The 26323-nt window shown below is 43.8% G+C and overlaps 1 protein-coding gene and 1 pseudogene across 1 annotated transcript in view; both read left to right on the forward strand.

Annotated features, from left to right (window-relative positions):
- CHAT (choline O-acetyltransferase) overlaps positions 1-26323 on the forward strand; it is a 44767-nt gene that overhangs the window by 13559 nt on the left and 4885 nt on the right. The window contains exons 7-12 of the mRNA XM_039872453.1: positions 14060-14229; positions 16562-16662; positions 17548-17676; positions 20195-20317; positions 23323-23464; positions 23600-23662. Of these exons, the coding sequence (XP_039728387.1) occupies positions 14060-14229; positions 16562-16662; positions 17548-17676; positions 20195-20317; positions 23323-23464; positions 23600-23662 (728 nt within the window). The remainder of the gene's footprint in view (positions 1-14059; positions 14230-16561; positions 16663-17547; positions 17677-20194; positions 20318-23322; positions 23465-23599; positions 23663-26323) is intronic.
- On the forward strand, positions 7281-7399 carry LOC120609837 (uncharacterized; annotated as a pseudogene).

Here is a 26323-nt window from a genome sequence, read left to right on the forward strand (position 1 = left end):
GAGTGCCTCCAACAGGAGTCCTGAGGGCATGTGGGGACCTCACCCCTCTGCCTGTCATAACCCAGGAGGGCTTCCTGTGCCCACTGGGACTTGAGACTAAACCCAAGTGAGCCAACGTCTGTGTGACTAGAGCTGGCTAACGACATCGGGGTCATCTCAAGAACTCCTTAAAACAAAAAAAACAAAAAACAAAAATAGATTCCATCGCCCCAGTGATTTTCCAGTGAGACAAGAGTGCACCCAAGGAATATATATGTCTAAACACTCACAGCCCAGTATGGGACCCCTTTGTTCAGATGTTAGCAGCTATTGTGCATGTAGTTTCCCCCTTGATGCTGGGCCCTGCCCTGGGCACTTTCGGTCCCTTGTTGCTTTAGGTCTTCATTATAGCCCATGAAGGGAGATTTCAACCTCATGGAATGGAGGAGGCTGGGTCTTCCACAGGCTGAGATAACCCACCCTTGGTGGTGTCAGCTGTGAGGCCGGGACTGACCCTGGGGCATCCGCCTTCCAAGCCTGAGATCTGCAGGGCCTGGCAGTCAGGGGTGGGATTCGAGGCCTCAGGAGGGACATGCACATCCTCCCAGGACCTCCCTCCCCAGCAAGCTGCAAAGCTATGGCTTCCTGAACCCAGGAGGAACCAACACCGTTATCCTGGTCTGGAAATTTAATTAGACATTTGGCCCTGAGTCTGGAAGACTACAGCACTTGTCAATTTGTAGGAAAAGGATAGCCAGCTCGGAGAGCCCCCCCCCCCCACCACCAGCTTTCCTGGGTGCTGCTGTGGAGATCCTGCCAACAAACTTGGAAGCAGATGTCTCCATTTACACAGTCCCATAAATATTTATCCCCAGCAGTCATTTAGAGCTGAGCCACTGCTTTCAAGGAGGGAGATGACAGAAGGTGGCTGCATCTGCAGAAGGCATCGGTCATGGTTTACAAGAACCACTTGGAATGGGGCATTTTGCTATTTAAATATTGTCATCCAGAGATTGGCAAGTCTGCTGCTTTAAAAACCAATTACACATTAGCAATAACAGCCTCTCTGATTTAATTGGCCCAGAAATACCTCCTGGGCTCTCGAGGCTGAATGCTATTTTCTTTCTTGGGGGAAGATGGGGCTTGAGCCAATGCCTTGCTCCCACAGTGGAAGCATGAAGACTTTTATGGACCAGAGCATCCAGACTGGGAGAGGCACATAGTCTAGGGCAAGAGGCCTGGCCTTGCCCTGATGTCTCTGCTGTCCTCTGGAGCCTGGCTCCCTAGGCTAGGATATGGAGGTGGCAGCCCCTCCTTGTGGATAGGACCAAGGGGATTTGGAGGGGCTGCAAAGCAGTGATCAGGTGCCTGGTATGCAGAGGGTATTAGCTAAGAAGTAAATTTTATTAGATTTGAGGAGATACTCTGGGGACACAACCTCTCTAGAAAAACCTGATGAACTGAAAATGTGCACCTGTTGAATGGGCAGTGTCCATGCAGTCAGTGATAGTGGCCTGTGGCCTCAGACTGAATAGCCTGTATTCCTTGCATGAAACCCCAACCCTTATTAACTCTGGGATGCTCTTTTGCTTCCCTCAGTCTCCCCACAAACCACATGCCCTGTGAGCACAGACTACAGACACTTCTCTCCTTTCATTTTCCCATGGTGACCATCTCTCCGGCCCTCGCTTTCCATGAAATCATAGGCAGCACAATGGTATTTGTAGTACAAGGCAGCTGTGAGGTGTTCTTCCTGTATTTCTTGCCCTTCTCCACTCGCCACCCCTCCCTTGATTCTGGAAGTCTGATAGCTCTTAACATCCGCCTTTGTGGGAAGGGTAGTTAGAGCCCAGAGGAAGGAGCAATTTTTGGCCCCAGTCTTTTTTGAAATTAAATTAAACATATTTGAGGATAATTGTAGATGCACATGCACTTGTGAGATGTAATCTTGCCTGTATCCTTTCCCCATAAATGCTAATATCTTGCAAAACTCTAGTATGTCAACATCACAACCATGATATTGACATTGAGATAGTCAAGATAGAGAACATTCCCATCCCCACAATGACCCCTTTATACCCACATCCACTTCCCTCCTGTTTGTCCCCTCCTTAACCCCTGGCAATCACTAATCTGTTCTCCATTTCTATAATGTTGTTATTGTTTCAAGAATGCTATATAAATGGAATCATACAATATGTAACCTTTTGAGATTTAGTTTATTTCCACTCAGCATAATTCTCTGGAGATTCACCCAAGTTGTTGCATATGTTAATAGTTCATTCCTTTTCATGTATTTTATGGTATGGATGTATCACAATGGGTGATGTAACCACTCATCCATTGAAGGACATCTGATTTGTGTCTACATTTTGGCTATTACAAATAAACTACTATGAACATATACACATAGGTTCATGTGTGATCATAAATTTCCATTTCAGGAAAAATACCCAGGAATGAAATTGCTAGGTCATATGATATCTGCATGTTTAGTTTTTTAAGTAACTGCTAAAACCTTTTCCAGAATGACTATGTCATTTTACATTCCCATCAGCAATGTATGAGTGATCCAGTTTCTCTGCATCTTCAACAACATTCAGTGTTGTCACTATTTTTTATTTTAGTCATTCTAATAGGTCTATATTCATATCTTATTATAGTTTTAATTTACATTTTTCTGAATAATTAATGATGTTGATTTTTTTTTATTGCTAATTTGCCACCTCTATATCCTCTTTAGAGAAATATAATTTCATATCATTTACTCATTATTCAATTAGATTGTTGGTTTTTGTTGTTGTTGTATGTTTGTTTTACTGTGAGTTCTAAGAATTGCTTATGTACTCTTTATAAATTTTTTATTGGATGCATGGTTTTATATTTTCTCCCAATCTGTAACTTATCTTTCCATCTTCCTAATAAGATGCTTCACTGAGTAAAAAAAGCCCAATATAATGGACTGCGTATTTGGTGTCAAGTTTAAGAATTCTTTGCCTAGCCCAAGATCCCAAAGACTTTCTCCTATATTTTTTCTAAAAGTTTTACATAACATTGTATATTTAAATTGACAATTCATTTTGAAGTAGTATATATATATATATAACGAGATTTATATCCAGGCCTTTTTTTTTTTTGCTTATGGGTGTCCAATTGCTCCAGCAACATTTGTTGAATCCTTTCTCTATTGAATTACTCTTACACCTTTGTCAGAATAAGTTGGTTATATTTATATGAGTCTATTCTTGTTTTTTTAATTCTCACCCATTGATCTATGTGTTCACCTCCCTGCCAATACCACGTGTTCTTGGTTATGTGGCTATATAATAAGTCTTGAAATTGTATATACTGATTCCTCCAACTTCATTTGTTTTCAAAATTGTTTTAGCTATCATAGTTCTTTTGTCTTTCCACATAGACTTTAGAATAATCTTTTCTATATCTACAAAAAGTCTTGCTGAGATTTTGATGGGAGCTGTGTTGAATGTGTATATCAATTTGGGGAGAGTTGACATCTTCACTATGTTGAGTCTTCTGATGCATGAACACGGTATATCTCTCCATTTACTGAGAGCTTCTTTGATTTCTTTCATTAGTGTTTTGTAGTTTCAGCATACAAGTCCTGTAATTTTTGTTAGATTTACACTGAAGTATTTCATTTGTTTTGCATGATGGTAAATGGTATTTTATTTTTAATTTTGATGTTCATGTGTTTGTCACTGATTTACAGAAATTCAATGGATTTCTATATGTTTATCTTGTATCCTGCAAACTTGTTGAATTCATTTATTAGTGCTTTTTTTTTCTGCAGATTCCTTAAGATTTTCTACATAAACAATCATGTCATGTGAAAATATGGGCAGTTCTTTTTCCTTTGTGATCTGTATCCCTTTTATTACCTTTTCTTGCCTTGTTTCATTGGCCAGAACTTCTGGTACTGTGGTACTGTGTTGAACAGCAGTGGTAAGAGTGGGTGTCCTTTCTTGTTCCTGATCTTTGGGGAAAAGCATGCAATCTTTCACCTTTAAGTATGATGTTAGCTATAGGCTTTTTTGTAGATGCTCTTTATGAAGTTGGGGAAGTTCCTTCCTCTCTTTTCCTAGCTTGTTGAGATTTTATCATGAGTAGATGTTGATTTTTGTCAAATACTTTCATTGCATCAATTGATATAATCATGTATTTTTAAGTAGTCTGTTAATATGATGGATTACATCGATTCATTCTCAAATATTGAACCAGCTTTGCATACCTGGAATAAGACCCACTTAGTCATGGAGTATAACTCTTTTTATATTATGTTACTTAATTCTATTTGCTTATATATTGTTTAGTATTTATGTATCTATGTTCATTAGGATTACTGGTCTGTTGGTCGGTGTGTGTGTGTGTGTGTGTGTGTGTGTGTGTGTGTGTGTGTTTGTATTTTGTCTTGTTTTGGTGTCAAGGTAGCACTGGGTTCATAAAATGAATTGAGAAGAGTATCCTCCTCTTATAATATGTAGAAGAAATTGTGTATATTTGGTGTTAATTCTTCCTTAAACATTTGGAAGAATTGTCCAGTGCAACCATCTGGGCCTGGAGATTTCTCTTTCAGAAGTTTTAAACTTACAAATTTAATTTCTTAATAGCTATAGGGTTATTTAAATTATCTATTTTATATTTGGTACATTGTGGTAGTTTATACTTTTCAAAGGATTGGCCTATTTCATTTAAGTTGTCAAATTTATGTCTGTAGAGTTGTTCATAGTATTTCTCAATTAAGCTTTTGATGTCTGCAAGGTCTATAATGATATCCTGTTTTATCCTGATGTTGTGTCTTTCCCTCTTTTTTTTATTTTTGTCAGATTTCCTAGAGATTTGATTGATCTTTAAAGGAACTAGCTTTCTTTTCATTGATTTTCTATTTTTTGTTTTGTTTTCAATTTCATTGATTTCTGCTCTCTGTTATTTCCTTCCTCCTGCTTGCTTTGTGTTTACTTCATCTTTTTTTCTTGGTTCTTGAGGTGAGAGCTTATATTATTCATTTGAGACTTTCTCTCTTTCCTAATGTCAGCATTTGCGCTATATATTTCCCTCTCGAAAATGCTTTAGCTGGGCTTCACAAATCTTAATATGGTATATTTTTATTTTCATTCATTTTAATTTTTAAAAAAAAATTTTAAGACTTCCTCTTTGACCCATGGCTTTATTTGGGAAAATATGGTTTAGTTTCCAAATAACTTTTCCCGATATTTTTCTGTTACTTATTTTTACTTTGATTCCAGTGGTCAAAGAATACATTTTGTGTAATTTTAATTCTTTTCAATTTGTTGAGGGTGTTTTATGATCTAGGATATGGTCTACTTTGACACATATATTCCATAGGCACTTGAAAAGAATGTGCATTCTACTGTTGTTGGGTGGAGTGTTCTTTAAATGTCAATTAGATCTTCTTGATTGATTATATCGTTGAGTCCTTCTATGTCCTTACCTACTTTCTGTCTAGTTGTTCTATCAGTTATCAAGAGAGGGGTGTTGAAGTCTCCTAATACAATTATGAATTTGTCTATTTCTCCTTTCAGTTCTGTCAGTTTTTGCTTCAAATATTTTGTGGTATGTTTGGTACATACCACATTTAGGATTGTTATGTGTTCTTGGTTGATTGATTCTTTTTTAAAAATGTAATATCCTGATAATTTTCTTTGCTTGAAGTTTACATAATCTGATATTAATATAGCCACTTCTACTTTCTTTTGATTAATGTTTGCTTGATATATACTTTTCCTTTCTTTTACTTTCAAGCAACCTGTATCATTACATTTGATGTGAATTATGGAGATAGCATATAACTGGGACATTTTTTTTTAATCTACTTTATCAATTTCTGTCAATATAATTATTAATATGCTGTGGTTTAACTCTGCCATTTTATTTTTTGTTTTGTTTTGTTTTTCATTTCTGCTTTTCATTCTTGCTTTTTTTCTACCTTCTTTGAGTTACTTGAACATATTTTATAATTCCATCTTGATTTATCTGTAATGTTTTAGTATATCTGCTTGTATAGCTTTTTCTAGTGGTTCTGTAGTATTACCTTATATATACATAATTTATCACACTCTATTGGTGCTGAAATCTTGTAACTTCTAGTAAAGTATAGAAAATTTACCACCCTTTACATACCTTTACTCTCCCTCATTTATAATTGCCTTAAATATTTCCTCTAATATAAATATTTCCTCTAATATAAACTACATTAGGCGGTGCTATAATTTTTGCTTCAACAGTGAAATATAATTTTAAAAACTCAGAAAGAGAATGAAAATTTATTTACTAAGATTTTTACACTTTATGTTGTTTTTCCTTCCTTAGTTTTTCCTCATCTGAGAATGTCTTGATTTCTCCGTCATTCCCAAAGGATATTTTTGCTGTATATGAGATTTTACATTGACAGTTCTTTTATTTCAGTACTTGAAAAAGGTTGTGCCACCAGCCTTCTTGGTCTCTGATAAGAAATACGCTGTAATTTGAAGTTTTTTCCTATAGGTAAAGTGTCATTTCTCTATCTCCTTCTCTCTCTCTGCTTCAAGATTTTTTCAAGATTTTTTTCTTCATCTTTAGTTTTCAGAAGTTTGACTATGGTATGCCTTAGTATGGATTTCTTTGAATTTATCCTGTTTGAGATTAACTGAGCTTCTTGAATCTTTAGGTTTATGCCTTTTGCCCAATTTGGGAAGTTTCCAGCCATTATTTTTCTAAGTACTTTCCTGCCCTGCTCTTTTACCTCTTCTCTTGGGACTCTAATGACGTGATTGTTAGATCTTTTGTCCCACAGATCCCTTAAGCTCTGTTCTTTCTCCTCCTCCTCCTCCTTCTTTGTTTTTAGTTTATTTTCTCTCTGTTCATATGACTAATTTCTATTGCCTTATCTTTAAGTTCGCTGATTCTTTTCTCTGCCCCCTACATTCTGCCATTGAGCCCATTCACTGAGCTTTTTATATTGCCTATTATATTTTTTAGTTCTAAAATTACCATTTGGCTTTATTTTTTATATCTTTTACTTTTTTGCAGACTCTCTGTTTTTTTTTTATTTGTTTTGCATGTGATCATGAATTTTTATGATAGCTAATTTTAAAATAATTTCAAATAATTTTAACATTTCTGTCATCTCTATGTTGGCATTTATTAGTTGTCTTGTTTCATTAAAGTTGAGATTTCCCTGGTTCTTGGTATGGCAAGTGATTTTTCTATTGAAACTTGAATGTGTTATGTTCTAAAACTATGGACCTTATTTAAACCTTTTGTTTCTACGGCCATACCACCCTGACTACAGCCATGCTCCCCTGAACACGCCCAATCCCATCTGATCTTGGAAGCTAAGCAGGGTCGGGCCTGGTTAGTATTTGGATGGGAGACCACCTACGGAGACCAGGTGCTGTAGGTATAAAAAAAATAAATAAAATAAATAAAATAAAAACAAATCTTTTGTTTTAGCTGACTTCTTCTGACACTGCTCCAGCAGAGGCAGGTGCCACCTTGTTACATCTGGTAGTTGTAGAAGTCCTGGTTCTTTATGTGGTCTACGTTGACACACCAGGGGAGGGTACTCCTTGTTACTAGTCGGGGGTGGGAATTCAATCTCCCCACATGGTCTCTCCTGATGCTGTATGGAGAGCAACTGTGATAGTAGTTACCACCTAATGAAGAAGAAAGTCCCAGCTTCCATCTGAGACCATGCCCTCTCTGAAACTATCCAAGATGAGATGCCTCATTAAAGAGTGATGATGATGGAAGTCTAGACTCTTCACTCAATCTTTGCTGGCATGGGAGTGAGGGGGTAAGTTATCATTATCTAAAAGTGTTCTGTCTTGCTAGCTTGCCCCTTATCTGGTCCTTTAGTTAAAGAGAGCAAACTTTTGTCAGGTTCACACTTGTTTGTGTTTTTAGGTTGCTGGCTACTTCAACTCCAAGTCTGGGATAGTTCAGGTAAAACAGAAAACTCAGTGTGTTCTTTTGTTAGGGCTACCATAACAAAAGATTGAGTGGCTTAAACAACAGAAATTTATTTCTCACAGTTTTGGAAGCTAGAAGTCCAAGATCAAGGTGTTGGCAGGGTTGGTTTCTCCTGAGGTGCCTCTCCCTGGCTTATAGATGACTGCCATCTCACCACATCCTCACATGGCCTTTTCTCTGTGCATACACATCTCTATGTCTCTTCCTGTTCTTATAAGGATAATAGGCATATTAGCTTATGACATCATTTAACCTTAATTATCTCTTTAAAGGCTCTGTCTCTAAATATAGTCACATTGGGGGTTAGGGCTTCAACATATGAATATGGTGATGGATGGAGGAGACACGGTTTAGTCCATAACATCCAGGGAACCCACTATCCTTGGATCCTAAGGTTCCTAGTCACTCTGCCTTCCTCTCTCCATCTTTAAGACTCTTCTACATTTGTTTTAAATATAATGTCCAGGGTTTTTAGTGGTAGGAATAAAGAAAAGTCCACTTGATCGTCCTGAAAGCAGAAATTCTTCTTTCTTGAGCTCTTTAAGGAAGCTTTTGTATCTCAAGTCAAAGCAGTTCTGATTTGCAAGAACCTGATTTAATTGGGCAAGAAATACATTTGTTAGAATCACATAGCCTCTGGGGACTGGGAGCATAAAGATTACCCCATAAACCATAGAATAAAGAAGTATATAGGATGTGTGATGGCAGATTTTTCCCCTAAAGGAGATATGATCTGAGTAGGGAAGATATTCAAATGGATTTGTCAATGGTTTAGAAACTACAAGCCTCTGAGAATGTGCCCAATGCCACCTTCCTAAGGAATAGATCAGAAGAAGCAAGTATCCGAGAGAAGGCTGTGTGTGTGTGTGTGTGTGTGTGTGTGTGTGTGTGTGGTAGACAATAGCACCTGAGTGTTCTGCAGCCCTCCAAAGGCAGAGGTACCTTGTTGATTCTGCCTTTGCTCACCTTAGTCACAGTCTGTAAGCTTTCTACCTCTAACAGAAGCTCCATGGCCCTCCAATGCCTCGTATCCTCTGGAATTTCTGCATCGCCAAAGCCATCAACTCCCCAGGCGTGGGTGGCAGAGCAAGCTCCTCCTATTACTCAACTCAGACTTCTCACTATTAAGCAAGGACTCCTTGAGGAAGATTGATTTACCACATTAAAGAGCCTCCGTGTGCTTGATGAGGATGTCACAAGACAAACGGCCCCTGCCATGTGCCTCCAGCCCACTTCCCTGTTTCCATTACATTTGGACCAGAGTCATGGTGAATGAATTAGGCTGTAGTTTATTTTCTGCCTTACATGATAAACTTGTCAGCATTTGACCGATCAGCTCCTTGTGTGCAGGGAGTTCATTTGCAAGGCCACCTGGCATCCCTGTTCGGCTGTCCTGCTTCCATTTCACTCTGTCTAATGAGCCAGGACTTGGTTCCTGTTGATTGGTGCTTAGCTCCAAAGTCCTGCACAACCAGCATGCAGTGGTGATGGCTCAGCCCTTCCCAGGGACCCTCTCTTCTGTCTGGAGGAGGGTGGGGCACTGATGCCTAAGAAGCTATCCATTTTTGCTGTCTGCCTCAAGTTGCCTAGCTAGGAAGGAGTGTGCATTGCATCCACTCTCCTATCTAAATGCAATGTCAAGCCTGCTCCCCAGTATCCTGGTTGGACTCCTATGGGCTTCCTGGAGAGCTGAAACTTGCTCACTCCACTTTGGCCTTGGAGCTCTTCCTAAGGAAACCTTGGAGTAGGCAGATACCAAGCTTGGGCTCCCTAGAGCTCACCAGGACATGGCTGAAAAAGCCAAGGTAGGCAGCATTGGGGCTGCCTATGACCACTTGGCAGGCTTCCAGGCCCACAGCCTTCCCAAGCTGCTAAGCATCCTAGACTCTGCTCTGATCACATCAACCTGTGCCCAGATCCTCCAGTGGCTCCCTGCTGTTGCTAAATGAAGTCCATATTCCTGATGCTGCCATTCCATCCTTGATGATCTGCTCATAGTCTAGGCATTGAGTTTAGATCAAGCCCAGCTCCATCCATTTAACTGGGTAAGCTTAAGCAAGACACATATCTTCTCTGCTCCTCACCTGTGAGTGGCACTGATAATAGTGTGTGTTCCATATTCATTAGTATGGGTGCTTAGATTGATGTTTGGCACATACTAGGTGTTCAACAAAGGTTAGCATCACTTTACAATGTCATTCCAGCCTCACCTAAGTCCTGCATGCCTTCACCCATAAGCTCCACACAGAAGCCTGGGTGTCTACCTTCCAGTCCTCAGACCTTTTTAGCACTCTTATCTCCTTCCTGACACGCTTCTCCCTTCCTCTCTGCGTATTTGAATCTGACCCAGGCCTGGCCAAGCCCTCCCATGCTCTGAAGTCACTGGCCAGCCTGCGAGCCCAAGGGAACCCCTAGAACAGCACACGGTACAGGGCCAGGAACCATGGACATTGGCAGGGACTCGTACTAAAGCAGAGAGGGGCAGGGTTTGGAGCCTTGCAAAGGGTAAGGAATCCTTTCCCATCTCCTCCCTAACCTTCTCTCTGCCATGAGGCTCTATGCCCCCAAAGTAGTGGTTTTCTGACCCTCCAGAGGACATGGCCCTTTCCTGTGTGCTGCCAGGGCTCTTCTGGATCCCCTCTCTGAGCTGTGCACACAGATCTCAGCCTCATCTGTCCATTGTAAGCCATGGATACTTTCTTGTGTCTGCCTAAGGTGATGACTCAGGCCCCACCCTATGTGAGCTCATAGATATGGGGAAAGGGGACCAGATTAGGGCTTCTGCGGCTGGACTGGCAGTGACTTTTTGAAACATGGGGGTTCTGGGGACAGTGGCAGGGTCATGAGCTATAGGGGCATATGCTATGAGGTAGGATACAGTGGGCCCAAGTGCTGTGTGAGGCTGGCCTGGTGGACAGAGCACTGAGCAGGTGGCTCCAGGTATGAGAATTCCTAGAGGGCGGATACTCTGTCTGGGCTGCTCTCACCATGCCTGGGCACAGGGCCAGCACTGTTAGAGGATTACAGAGTTCAGGAGGATTCTAGGAGCAGAGCTTTGATAGGCAGAGTGGGAGAAGGGCCCCTATTCTGGAGACAATCCTGTTCACAGGTGTCCAGAGAGTGGGAGGAGGCTGGTGTGAGGTCCATGCAGGGAGTCAGGGGCAACAGAGGTGAGCCCTGGAGCCCAGGGGCTGTGTTTAGAAGTTTGAATTCTACCTGATGGGCAGGAGGAACTGTTTTAGGTTAAAGGTGTGATGCAGCGACTACACCACACTTAAGGAGCAGAGGGAAAGCAAGTTTCTCCAGGAAAATGATGAGAGTCTCATTTACCTTTAGCTCCTTAGGGCAGGGCCCAAAGCCTTGAAGTTGATCAGACTGAGGTAGGAGAGCCCAAGAGGCCATGTGGAAGGTGATGAGTCATCCTAGCCCCATAGAGGTCAAGAGGCATCTGAAAGGACAGTACTCCCCAAACCCTCATTCTAGACAAGGAGGAATGGATGACCGAGAATGGGCCGGCTTGCTGCTCACTCTCCAGAGTGGAAGGCCTGCTGTGAGCGATGGCTCTTTCCCCCAGGATTTTCAAAAAGTGGGAGGAATGGGATGGGTGGGAACTAGAGACTCCTTTCACATGAAGACATGTGGAAACCTTCCATGAAACTGGAGTAATCACCTGGGCTGAAATAGGGAACAGCACAGGTGGCCTTAGCATCTGTGTGCCCAGCAAGTGTTGAGGAATCCCAGAGCAGGGTCTTAGGGATTGCCTCACTCAAGGCTGACAGCAAGGGGAACTCATCACATGCCTGAGTGAGGGAGCAGCCCAGAGAGGCCAGGGCGAGGCCAAGAGTAGGAGGAGCACACAGGACCTCACCGATAGCCACCCCTTGTCCCTAGCCAGTCCGAGAAGAGGACAGGTGCATTCCTGGAGTTGTCCCCTACTGGCAGCATAAGCTGTGTGTGGACTCAGCCTCCCACTGACCAGGGTAGACGCTGTTATGCTTAGCTTTGACCCATAGGCAGGATCTGGCTGATAAATAGAAGATGAAGGGGGACCTTGAGCCTAAGAGTAGAAACAGATGCTGCTCCCATACATTCCTTGAACTTCAGGAAGGCAGATTTCAGATGCCTATGATCAATGATGGGCATAATTCTTAGCTTGAGGTTCTGGAAGAAGAGAAGCCTCTAGAGCCAGGGGCTCTGAAAGCAGGCATTCTGACTCAGTGGTCACTGGGATCCTGGTGGCGAGGGGGAGGGGCAGGAGCTGAAAGGTGCATGTGGCTGCACATGTAGAGGGTTGCATGCCTAGGCTGACTACAGAAAATAAAAAAGTCATCACCCAGGGCCAGGGACACCCAAGTGAGTGCCTTGATGCTGGGACAAAAGGGAACAGGGAAGGATTTGACTGTCATCTTGGAGGAATCCTCAGTATGCTTCTCTCCCACAAAGAGAACAGCTTCTGGGCAAGGACCTGGAATTTAAATGTAGCAACCAAATGGGATAAATAAATGATAGAGGATTGTGGCAAACCAAGGGTGCAGCTTCTCAGCTCCAGCAAATTCTTGCAGTGTAAGAATGTGAACTCAACATCACCAGTATATAACAGTATAAGTTAGGATTAGATTTGGTGAGCCAGAGCTGATACATAATGGCTAGTGTTCTTCCATCTCATTGCAGGGGCGTGGCCCTCATCCTCATGGTTCCAAATGGAGACTAGAGCTCTGGCCATCACACTTCTGTTCTAGGTCGCAGAATGGAAGGTGGGAAGAAGGGCAAAGAGCATATGCTAATTATCTTTAAAGAGGTTTCTTGGAAGATGTCATTATCATGTTTCTAGATCTTGTTGGCAGAATTTAGACACATGGTTCCTTCTAGCCATAAGGGAAGCTGGGCAATGTAGCTTTGGTTCTGGCTGTCCCCAGGCCAAGCTGAAAACCAGGCACCCTATGACTAAAAGGGGAATGGATATTGCAATATGCAACTAGCAATCTCTGACACATGATGCCCTTTTGCCTCCAAATACCACACTCCCCATTTTCCCATGCATAGAATATTCTGGGACTTGTGGAGTGTGGCAGTAACCCTCATCCTGTTACAGCATCTAGCCCAGAAGTCTTGATCTTTGGGAGATTTACAGCCTCCCTGTTGGGTCCTGATGCCACACCATGTACAGGATGGTGAAAAAAGAACACAATCAATACTGTAAAGACTCCTGACTGGGAGAGGGGACACACAGCAGCACCAGCCATGGCCATGGTCGGGTCCCATTGGACAGGCTTTGTGAACATTCTTGTGCTTGGTGGAGTTGGCTGCCTGCAGCCCATCTGGCCAGCCCAGCTCTATTCTGGGAGGAACTCCATGCCCAATGTTCCCATGGAGGAGTCAAGTTCCTTTGGTGACACGTCTCCTGCACAACTCAGTGGCTTTTAACCTATTTGTCCTAATGAGTTCCACAGGCCTGAAATAACCCCCATCTGGATACATGTTCAGGGCAGCTTGGCTCTTCCATCTGCCCTCTATATCGACATAACTGCTGGATGGCAGGGAGAGAAGCATTCTTACTCTCTTACTTCAAATATTCATATGAAATTGACTAATTTTAAATTCTAGTAATTAATGTTTGAAAATCATAGTTCAAGACAAATAAACATGCCTATGTGCCAGATGTGGCTTTTGGGTACTAGTGTGTGTGTGTGGGGTGGGGGGGGTGCTGTTAAATGAAGGGATTGGAGCTCCTCCCCTGGCGTAGGCTGGTCTGAGTGTCTAACATCCATGGAGAAGGCCCTACAGCAGCCCCCTTCATCCTGTCAAGCAGGACCAATGACCACACATCTGGAGGCAGAACTGGCCACACCTGGAGGGAGGGACTACTGCAGGGACTCTGAGGATGAGCTGAGCCCTGGGGTTAGTACAGAAGCTCAGGACAGTCTGGCTGACTTCATGGCCCACCAACTGGAATAGGAGAGGGGTGAGGACTGGCTCAAGATCTGGGTGTCCATGTGTGTATCTGCCTGCCTCTGGTGTACATGGGGCTGTGCAGAGGGAACCCCAGGCCTCAGGTGGGGCAGTGCTAAGGCTTTGCTTGTCTGCCCTGCAGACTCTACCAACCGGGACTCACTGGACATGATTGAGCGCTGCATCTGCCTAGTTTGCCTGGATGCCCCAGGGGGCTTGGAGCTCAGTGACACCAACAGGGCGCTCCAGCTCCTTCATGGTGGAGGCTGCAGCAAGAATGGGGCAAACCGCTGGTATGACAAGTCACTGCAGGTAAGCATCCCCTGCGGCGTGGCCAGTGGCCCGAGCCAGCACTGTGCTTATATCTGGCACACTCACTCACTGGCCTCTGCTGCCCAGGATGCTGCGTGTGGGGCCAAGGGAGCTGAAGTGACTAGAGATGTGCCATTGGTATGAACCTATGAACTGGCCAGGACTTTTCTCAAGAGCAAGTGGCTAAACCCAACTCAAACTACCTAACCTTCTGCAGCCTGTGCCAGGCCAGGGAACTCTCTGGGTGGGACCTGGGCTCATTTTCCATCTCCCTGTACACTGTAAGGTGTGGGCATGCCTCAGGCTCCCACTGAACAAATCCTCAACACATTCAGCAAGAATCACATCTGATGTCCAGATATGTTAGCTTTTCTTTCGCCCTTGTCTGGCCATTTTAGCACATGTCCCTCCATTTCTGAGAAGTAGAGCAACCCAGCATCTCCACAGAAGAAAAGCCATAAAATGAAATAAAGGAATTCATATTTTTTTCATTCATATGACATCAAGCCAGAAACAAGACACTCGCTTTGACCTGGAGAAAAACACTCACACAGGTGGGGATGAGGTCGAGTTTGGACCATTTGTTCCTATTCTTCCATTCTTTTTTCCCCAGCATGCCAATCCTGAATCTAATCTTGTATATTTTTAAAGCCACTACACGTTCACAATGACCATATTAAATAGTAGCCGACCATCTCTGTGTTTGGGTTAGCATCACTCACACTGATAAGCGTTTTTGGGCTTATTTTTCTCTTTCTCTGTCCTGTACATTCTGCAGGTTATCCTTTTTATTGATTTGCATATTGATTCTGCAATTTCTGATGAGTTCTCTTGCTGGTGTGCTGGCTGTTTCAGCCTCCACCAGCAGTGCTAATGGCTTGTAATCTTTCACGGAGCAGCTGTGGGAGTGAAATGATATAATGGATGTACAAGACCTGAAACATAGTAAAGCTTTGTAGCAGTTTTTAAAAGGCACCATTTGCCTCTATTTCTTTTAATGACAGGGACAGAAAAACACTAATGTGTGAGTGGGCACAGTGCTTCCCTCCTGCCTCACATGGGTGACTGTGCACACCTCTGGGCTCTTCTTCAAGGCAGGACAGATTAGCAGGTGAGCTGGAGAAGCCCGATGGTCTCTGAATGTGAAGAAAGGCTCGAGAAAGGTAGAGGACTCTAAGGGAGAGAGAAAAGAGTCTGTAGGGATGAGTTTTGAGAGAAACTCTATGGGAAGTTTGAAGAATGGGAGTAAAGCTTTGGGCAACTGACAACTATGTGAGAGATTGGGGAGACATGGAGTCATCTCAGGTGTGCCCCAGAAAAGATTTCAATAGCTTGTTTATTTGTTTGATTTGGGATGGTGGCCTAGTAACTCTTGAGTGTGATGTTGTGCTGGATGGGTTACAAGATGACCCTAATTCATTCGGGTTTTGCTTTAAGAATCAAATCTCATTTTTATTACTTTGTCCCAGTTCTTTTATGCACCGAGTATGTTCTTTTTCCAAGTCAGCTAAATACAGCCTTTGTAAGGTCATGAAAAAAATCACGCGTAATCTACAGTTCTTGTGATCCTTTCATATACCTTCTCTCTAGTCTTTATATCAATCCTGTGTACCAGCTTTAATGGATCCATTTTAAAGGCAAGCCGACTGAAGCCAGAGAGTTGAAGTGTCTTGTGAAAGCTCTCCCAGCTAGCAGGCAGCAACATCAGAAATGGAATTCAGGTCCCTGACACAAAGCCCATGCAGCAGTTAATGGGGCACCCTCAGCACACCTTTTGCTCATTCTCATCAAGGGAGGTTTTATTTCTCTCTAGGAATCTGCATGCCATTCAAATTAAATTGTTATCTTTCACTCAGTCATTCAACAAAATTCTTGAGCACCTACTATGGGGTAGACACTGGTCTAGATCCTGGGAATAAAATCAACACATAGGGGTCATCAAACACATCATCACACAACGGAGTACAATATAGTGGCCCTGACACACACTGAGAGGGGAAGACAAGACTAACAGAAGCTGAAAGGATTTGCCCACGACCTGGGGAGAGTGTGCAAAGCTTGTCAGCAATCACTGGGCTACTTCAGCCAAGAAACTTTGGGCTGCATCTTCACTGCCCAGATCATTTCTGAAAAGGAGGTCACATAGTTTAGATCTGTTTGAGACACCCACATTCTCAGGCCCTGGTAACGATCTTTTTAGAAGATCACATACTTTGGTGTTTTTGAGGAGAAAGTCCCTTGAGAGGCCAGGAGGCCTACCCTGGAGCCATGGGGCGGGTGTGAAACACAGAGTCTACTGAAGGCCTGGTCACCTCTCTCCTCCTCATTGCAGTTTGTGGTGGGCCGGGATGGCACCTGCGGCGTGGTGTGTGAACACTCTCCATTCGACGGCATCGTCCTGGTGCAGTGCACGGAGCACTTGCTCAAGCATATGTGAGTCTAGAGGCAGGACCCCTCCAGAGCAGCAGTGGAGGCAAAGCCAGACTACCCAGCAGCCACCAAGCTAGGCCAAGAAAAATTGGAGTGGCCATGGGGGCCTACATTAGTCTGGAAAATGTATTAGCAAAAGATGAATTTGCAAACCAGGTTTAATGAGACATCATACACTTTATCAGCCATGGACAGAAGGGACCAACTTCTGCCAAGTTTAGGGCAGTTAGGGAGGGGCTTGGCAAAGAATTCTCAGCTAAAAAGGAACATATGCTTTGGTCCAGGGAAGCTCAGATCAATCCCTGTTGTTAGTTCTGAGTCTGAGCTGGGCCAACTGATGACCCAGAATAGAGGGAAGGTCTCAGAGCTGTACCTCCTTCCATCCCCTTGAGCTGAGTCTCTCCCTCCCTTCTAAGCTGGCTGGTCAGAAGGCTTCTCTGTCCTTTAAATACACCAAGTTCCTTTCTTCATTTACAATTTTGCTCATTCTCTCCTTCTAGAAACTTCTCCCTGATCTACATTCTGAATCTCTTCCATGATTTAGGAAGAGATTTAAGATCTCTGAAACCCAAACCAACTCTCATAGACAGCACGGCACCATTTGCTTCAATTTCTCTCCAAATGTTTTATAAGTGTTAGTGGTATAATGCAGTCAAACAGGAAAACGTGAAAAGAAATAATGGGCTTTGGAGTTAGGTGGACTAGATGGAGTCCTGGCTCTACCACTTGCTAATTCGGGTGGCTTCTCTGCAGTGGATTAGGGGATGGGGGGCAGCACATACCCACTGAACTTCCAGCAACTGAGATGACTGCAGAGGGCAGAGAAACATGCTGCCCCTAGCTTTCTGGCACACAGGGCCATAGAAGGTCATTTCTTTGTGCCTGCAGGATGAGGAGCAGCAAGAAGCTGGTCCGAGCTGACTCCGTCAGCGAGCTGCCGGCCCCCAGGAGACTGAGGTGGAAATGCTCCCCAGAAATTCAAGGCCTTTTAGCCTCCTCTGCAGAAAAACTTCAGCGGTAAGAAGAAGGTTAAGTCTCCTTTGGGGATGTGCTCCATGGGTCACTCTTTCCCACCCCAGCTACTGAGACACCTAGGAAGGTTCCAGAAACCCCAGCTCCTCTGCCCCCATACCGTATCATGGAAATGTAGTCAAACTAAAGGAGAGTTATAACTCTCGGGAAAATAACCTTGCTGAAGAATCCATTATTTCCATAAAATGCAAACGTGGAGTTTTTTTTTTTTCATAGGTTTCACCTGACTGAGCAGAGTCAAGTTGGGGAAATCATCCCCTGCTTTCAAGGAAGTAATAAACAACTGGTTTGAATAGGTCATTTGAATCCAAGCTATTTCAATTTGCTTGAATTTTCACTGCAACCTGACAAAGGGGCCTTTATTCCTAAGAACAGTTCAGGCCCTAACGGACTCGGGCAGGAAGGCCAGGGACAGATGTGGGCCCTTCTTAGGGGGGAGTCCTGGCAGTGGCAAGGTGTGAAAGGAACCAGGGGCTGACAACTGATTCTTGGTTGTTCATTCCCTCATTCAGGAAGTGAGAGTGAGTAATTCATTCATTCATTCACCCATATGTGCAGGGCTCTAGTGTGTGCCAGGCTCTGAGGACACAGAAATGAATGTGTCATAGGGCCTGTCCTCCTTCCATTAGCAGAGGAAGTGGACTTCCAGAGCAAAGGTGTATGATGCAATAAACCAGAGAGAGACCTACAGATGTGAACACATAGAGGACATGAGGGCTGAACTCTGCCAGGACATTGAGGGAAGGATTTACAAAGATGGGCCTTGAAGGATGGGGACGAGTTGGTGTTTCAGGCAGCTGTGGGAAAGGGTAGGTTCATAAGAGATCCAGACTGCTTTGGAGACCAGCAACTGAGAGAATGGCCAGAGCTGGGGCACTGAAGGGAAGTTGGGGCCACATTGTGAAGAGCTTCACATTCCTTACATCACAGGGCCTGAAAGCTGCAAGGAGCTCTAGAGGATTTTGTGCAGGGGTTTGGGGAGCCATAGAGGAGACTGTGAAACTAGGGTAGTTGAGCTGGACAGAGTGTGGCTGGGCTCAGATGCTGAGGGGTACGGAGGACAGGTCCACTGCAAGCTGTTATGGAGGCTGACTAGCTTTTGTGGAAGGATGGGAGAGGCTGTAGGTGTTTACCCATAAAGTGGTGCTGATATCTCAACCTTACGTAGCTGTTCTTGGGATAAGCAGGCCACTAGGGTAGTAAGTCAGTACGTTGGTGAGCCCTGAGAGGAAGGAGGAGCCTGCTCACTTATAAGGGTTAGACCAGTTCCCCACTTAATCCTGAGGCCTCCAGCTCTTCCTTCTGGAGAGAGGCCTGTAGGTGGGGGAGGTCCTGAGCTGCCCATGGAAATGGGTGGGCAAAGCTTGGGCAAAAGGTTTCCAGGATGCTGTGGTAACCATGAGCTCAGCTTGTCTGGGAACAGTGGGTCAACAGGCCAGACTGAGGAGTGAGTTCTAATGGGAACTGGCTCTCTGTCCTGCTGAGTCTCCAGAACCTGGCGTGGCCCCACTGAGAGCTAAGCTCACCTGAAACAGGAGGAATAATTCAAAGAGGGGCAGGCAGGAAGCATGGAGTCCTGAGGGAGAAAGTATGTGAGTGGGGAGCCAGGGTTGCCCCACTAGGGCTCTGCACTCACGCATGGCTGCTAGACGGATGGTGTGGACCTTACTGGATATTGCTCCACCAGGCTGTCAGCCCAGACCCCAAATTCATTGAGGAGGAGGAGCCTGGTCATGATTCGGGGGCAGGAAGGGAGAGACCAGTGCTCATGGGTCTCAGTATAGACTAAGGGAATCTTCCTTTTGCTCTGACAATATTTGTAAGCCGCAAAGACCTGGGCATGTCATGGAAGCTGCAGCAGCAGTTTCTGGGTATAATGAATTTTTAGTCACCAGTGAAGACCAGACACGCAGCCTTTGCTGGGATGACACTGACTAGAGACCAGGCTCTAGACTTTCCTTTCCAAAGCACAACATGGATGAGTCTCAGTAAGGAGATGCTGCTTGTAGCCATCTGAGAAACAGGCTTTTCCCTGGACAAAGAGTTTGTGGATTTGGCAGGATGGCCAAAATGCCAAAAGAATCCATAGGGATACTAAGCACACCTTCCCAAACAGGTCAAATAAATGGCTTCTCTCGGGCCTCCTTCTATGGGCAGCAGGCTTCTAGAATTTTGTTTGTGGGTAGTGTTCTCTCTACCTATGCAAATGACTCTCCTGCCCTGGTGACCCTCCCTCAGCCAGGCCCACCTCCCTCCACCCCCAGAGCAGGGCCACCATCCTGCCCAATCAAGCCTCATCTTCAGCTCAAAGTCCCTTGATCTGGCCACTTCCAAATGTCAACAACTGTCTCTGACCCTCAATCTATTCCTGGAAGGAAGGCGCTGTGTCTTGAACTTCCAGAGTGCTAGGACATAGATCAGGCTCAAGAAACTTGATTAGACTCTGTGGTTTGTGAATTCTATTTTGCATGCAATAAAAGCATTTTTTCTTTTTCTCCCACAGAATAGTAAAGAATCTGGACTTCACTGTTTATAACTTTGACAACTATGGAAAAACATTCATTAAGAAGCAGAAATTCAGCCCTGATGCTTTTATTCAGGTGGCCCTCCAACTGGCCTTCTACAGGTGAGCAAAGCCTTCCTAGGTAGGCTAACTGACAAGCTGTTCTAGACTCTAGAGTATAGAAGTATACTGTAGGGAGGGCAACTTTCTGGGGGCCCAGAGGACAGATGGATGACCAGGGCAGGCTACATGGAAGGAGGTGCCACCTAACTGGGTTTCAAGGTGTGAATCCAACCTCAGAAAAGAGAAGTAAGGATGTCACAGTCAGTCAGTCGAGTGAGTGATGGCCCAGGACACAGAGCTTACAAGACAGGAACAGAGCTAACTAGGGCCAGGCAGGTGATGGGGACATCAAATTGAGGAGATGCTCCTCCTCCTGATCTCACCCAGCCTACCTGGGCCCCTGTAGCTGTGACATGTCCCCCATCTCCCCACCGGCTTTCTGACCTAGATAAGAAAATGGAACTAGCATCCTCCAGTGGGTTGAGTTAAAGACTTTGGATTCATCTTTGATTTGTCCCCATCTCTCATCCTCCAAGTCTCTCTCAAACCCATTCTCTGCCTTCCACCTCCACTTCCACTGCCATCAGCCCCTCCCAAGGCCCTGCCATCTCATGCTTAGTCAACTGCAGCACACTCCCCAGGGGTCTCTCCCTCCATTCTTGCTCACTATATCCTGTCTTCATAAAGTGTAAACTTGGAAATATGCAAATCAAATTATATTATTTGTCACCTTGAATCCTCCCAATGGCTTCTCAGTATGCTTAGAACAAAGTCCAGGCTTAGAAAGGCTCCCTGTGAGTTTGCCTCTTCTGGGGTCCTCCCCCAAGCTCTCTCCTGCCTCTAGACATTTGCTCTTGCTGTGCCTCTGCCTACCTACCTGTCACTACCACTCTTCACCAGCCAGGTCCTTCCCACCACTCAGGTGTCAGCCCTTAGAGGCTTTTCCTGACCCCTTTGAAGGAGCCACCTCAGGCCCCCATGCCAGTTCTCTATCATACCATTGCATTCTCTTTTTCTTTCATAGTAATTATTATTCATGTGAACTGCCTTCTTCGTTGATTTGTTGATTTTGTTTTCTAGACTGTCTCCCCCAAGCATGACACTCTGGGTGTCTCACACTCTTGGCACAGAGTAGGCATCAAGTACTGAGTCAAACACAAGTAGACACTACAGGAGTGTTAGCTGGGGGTGGCATAGTCAGGTCTGTGGTTTAGAAAAACCTCTAGAGTGATAGTTCTGTATTGGAGAAGAGGTGAAGTATAGAGAGTAAGGGTTGAATGCAGGTAGGGTGCCCCACTCGCCTTTTATAGCAGGCTAAAACTAACATGCAAAGTAGATCTTCCTCAAGATAGGGCTGGCTTCAGGTGGCTCCAGAGTTCCAGAAGCAATAGCTCATAAACTGGCACAGCTAGTAAACAGTACTTTCCCCACCAGACCTTCTTTCTATTTGCAAAATCCAGAGGAACACAAGAAGATTTTGTGATAAAGCTTGGACAAGGGAGTCTCACTAAAGAGCAGGCAGCACCCATGTGGACACAGCATCTTGGTTCCCAGTGTCCCATGCAGGGCTATAACTCACAGGGAAAGGAGCAGCCATTCTGAGCATCTGTCCTCTCAGGGCTCCTTGAGAAAAGCTGACATCACCCCACATGTGGACCGGGACACAGAGACCTCGCCAGCATTGAGCTATGGCGGGACCTGGCATCTGGAACTGTAGTCAGTGCCATTCTGGTACTCAGATAGCAACTGTCTGAAGTGGGCCATAAGGTTGGGGTCCTGCTGGAGCCATAAATGGGGACACTTTTCAATGAGCACTTTAGAGCTTCAAATCTATAACCAAGAGGAGCTGGTGGAACCTATACAGAGCACCTCCTCCCCATGCAATCTTTGTTGTCACTGGACATGGCCAGGAATGGATGTGGCAGAGGCTCCTGGGCTCATTGAATAGCTGAAATATGATCTGCTTCCCATGGAGAACGTTCTTCAGAATCTAAACTGTAACAATTTTTTAAAAAAATGTTTCTGGATTCAGTAAAAACCTGGAAGCTGCCTAAATTGGGGTTGATCAGTAACCAGCCAGTGATGGCATCTACTTTTGTGCATGGCATTGCATTTGCCTCCAGGGGCCATAGAGATAGAGGAAATGAGCTCCTTGCCAGTGTCTTGGGAAAATGAGATGTAAGTGTACAGGAAGTTTATTCACTTGCTCACCAAGCAATACAGAGCCAAGCACTATGCTGAATCAGACTTGGCCTTCTCCCTCCTAGAGCTCACCCAGTGTGGAAGAGATGTGCCCTGAAGAGACTAAGACATAGCCACTATTTGCTGTGTGACTTTGGGCTGTCACTACTCTTCTCTGTGTTCTGTGTTGTGCCCTTCCCCCAAACCCAACATCTAGGACTTTACTAACTAGTAGAAAAAGGTGTGTGCCAGTCAGGTATGCAAGCCTAGAAGTGCTTGCTTGGTTCATGTGCCCAAGGAAGAGACTTTCCCTGGCTGGTGGTGGTGTGGCCACTGCTGTTTCCATCACAGACTTGAGGGAAGAGAGATTCAGCCATAGTGCCCATGGGTCTGTTGGAAGCCCAACTTCCCTGAACAGGTGGGCCTGTGCAGCAGTTTACACCCATGATCACTGAGGCCTCTCCCCACCTTCATCCATAGGTCACAAATGAATCGCTTTAAATAAAATAAGATTTTCTCAAAGATGTGAATGATTAACTACACAATTACTCCATTCTGTGCTATTAATCACTCATTGGTCTCACAGAAAATTCTAGGTTTCCCACCAGATTGGGATTTTTTTTTAAACTACCAGTCATTTCTTTATTTTATATCTGTGCAGTATCACCAATGTATGGAAACGTACATAGCTCTTCATATTAGAGACGTCCTGACATTCGTCTTTGGGAAATCTCCTCAAGAATTCTATTAACATTAAAATGAAATACTATGCCAACTAAAGTCAGAACTGTAAAAATAAAGCCTGCTGGAGCTATTTTTCTCTCAGCATTCCTGAGTCCCTGAGAATGCATCACCGTTTGCCATTCATCCTTCATCTTGTGCAGGCTCCACAGGAGACTCGTGCCCACCTACGAGAGTGCGTCCATTCGCCGATTCCAAGAGGGACGGGTGGACAATATTCGATCGGCCACTCCAGAGGCACTGAATTTTGTGAAAGCCATCACTGACCACAAGGCTGACATGCCGGTAAGTCCTGCTCTGTCTTAGGAGTCTCAAGGAGACCACCCATCTGCTTAGTTCCATAACAACCAGCTCTTTTGGCTTGTTTATCACTGAGCAGCCTCTTAAAGCTCTGTGGCTGTGTCTCTGGTCTGTTTACAGGACTTGGAGAAGCTGCTGCTCCTGAAGGATGCCATCCAAGCCCAAACTGAGTACACAGTCATGGTGAGTGATGAGGTGCTGCCTCACTTGTATAGACTATAGGCTGTGTCAGAGCTGGGCCTACAAGAGTAGGGTCTCAGCACAGACTGGTTGAGAGGTGGGCCACCTACTGCCTAGTGACTTGGCAAGGCCACTCTGCCTCTTGGAGCCTCTTTATTATCTTTAGAACCTATGTAGCACACCACTCCTTCTTTCTACACAGATTTTATGAGAATACAATGAATGGTCTTTGAAACAACAACAACAATAATAATAGCACCAAATACATATAGCAATTTATAGTTTATACAAAAAGAGGAGTGAAATATGAGGGGATGGTACCTAAGCCTGGCCCTTAAATGATAAATCCAATGCCATGTGGCTTGTACACCTTGCACAATCACAGGCAAGGCAGTATTTATTCCCACCTAAGGTTGGTTCTGCATTCTTATTCCTATGTTTCTATTTATACTGCCCATGAATAAAAAGTCTTTTCTGAAAATTAATAGTGACATCAAAATGTTGTAAGGAAAATGTTTCCCTAGTTTAGGAAAATAATTTATTTTCTAGCACTGCAAAACCAGCACACAAACATCAGAGAATAAGCTACTACTAGGGGTGGTGATCAATATATTAATTGTAAACCACTCTGATACAGTTTTTGAAGGATCATACAAATTACAAACGGAGTTAACTAGACTTCACTCTGTATACTTAAAAGCAAATACAACACATATCTGGGTTTTAGAACTAGCCAATATAGACTTTCCTCTAATTCAGTATATTCTCTAATATAGATTCTTAATTCATCTAAAGAGTGAAGTGTTTGTTCTGTTCGGGAAAAATCAAGCTCATTCTCATGTAATCAAAGGCTATTTTTTGGTTTTCTGTTTCATGCCAGATAAAGCTCTGGGTGCTAGGAAATAAAAAATGAAGTCCATAAGCCTTGTCATTAGGGAGTTTGTGTGTAGTTGGGAGGAGAGGCCCTTAAATGATAAATCCAATGCCATGTGAAAGGAGCCCTCAGGAACCAGTAGAGAGCATGGAGGTGCTAGCTCATTCCTCTGCTTGGGAAGTGGTGCTCAATATGAGACTTGAAGGATGAAGAGGTGCTTGTAACAGGCATAGAAGGGAAGGATGGCTCCAGAAGAGAACAACATGTGTAAAGACAAAGTCTTGAGAGCATATGACACATTGGAGGAAAAGCAAGTAATTCAGTGTGTGCAAAGAACAGAGGAGCAGGAAAGCTCATGATGTTGGATTTCTTGTCATAAAGCTACTCTGTTGACCATGTATAAAGACTGATTAGACCATGGGGTGGTCTGCCAAGAGGCAGCTAATCAATAGTTAGCTGGTATAAGGACTGAAGTAGAGCAGGGGCAGGGGGTTGAAGAGGAAACACAAACTTCTGATTAAACATGGTGGATTAACCACAAGGGTTTACTGTCACTCCTCCTAAAATCCTCAAAAATATTGGCAAAGGGATTTTTTAAGCTACAAATACACTATGGCAAAGAGAATGGAAAAGGTGACAGCAAAGTTTTAGTGCTAAAAAGAACAGATAGCAAATAACTTAGCAGACCAGAGATAGCTGAAACTCAAGCAAACAGTGAGGGAGGCCCAGTGAACTACACTGCAGAACCTCAGAATGGCTCAGGCTCTGGGGGCACCCACCAAAAGTAGGGGTACATGTGGGGGGAAAAAAAGATAATTGGTTGATGATCTGTATAAAAAATAGTTAGACTCCCACTTCCTCTCTACTACCTCATTAAGCCAGGCTACTACTCTCTCCTTCCCCAAGAGTAGACTAGAAGCTTTTCTTCTGGAGAGGATGAAGAAAAAAGACTCTAAACATAGGGACATCAGGTACAACTGAGGGAGTGGACACTGTCCTCGAAATAGGGGGATTAATCAAAATTTGCTTATTCAATGTTATACCTCTCAGCCATTCAGCTCCAGGTACACTGGAAACCACCTCTATTACCATCTCTTCTCCAAGCAGGACATTAGAGGATTTCTATGTGGTAAAAGTGACCAAGACAAGAGAGAACAGAGTCACAGATACTGACCATAATACACTATTTGACCCAGCCGTGAATACTTACATAATTATAATTATGTAAACACTGAATGTTGATCAAACAACAAAGAAGATGAGCCAAAGTTCATCTTCTATATCTTCTATATAATAGCCCAGCCAGCTCACATCACAGCGAAGTCCACCAGTTGACAAGCATATTCTCACATACATATCTTTTTGGTATATTATTCTTAGATATAAATAAATAGTCATAACTTATCAAACATTGAGGAGAGCTGCTAACATAAAAGACTAAAGTCAGTACGATTTTTTTAATTTTTAAAATAATCTAAAAGAAATTTAAAAGGAATGAAAACAAGGCAGGAAACAGGACTTTTTTAAAAACTATAATTGAGATCCTCTGAAAAATGAAGGATGTTATTATATCTATAAATAAGAAAATAAAACTCTAAAAAATTTTTTCAAGAAATAAAAATAACTCAGGGGGAAAATATGGTAGAAATGTATTTGGACTTCTCACTCAACAGCATCACTGGAAGGTGGAAGATAGTGAGGCAATGATTTCAAATTCTGGGAGAAAATTATTTTTATGTATATTCCATACCCAGCTAAACTATTATCAAGTTTGCAGATAAAATAAGGAC

Source organism: Pteropus medius, unplaced genomic scaffold (assembly GCF_902729225.1).
Source record: "Pteropus medius unplaced genomic scaffold, Ma_sr-lr_union100, whole genome shotgun sequence".
In the NCBI taxonomy this organism is placed as follows: Eukaryota; Metazoa; Chordata; class Mammalia; order Chiroptera; family Pteropodidae; genus Pteropus; species Pteropus medius.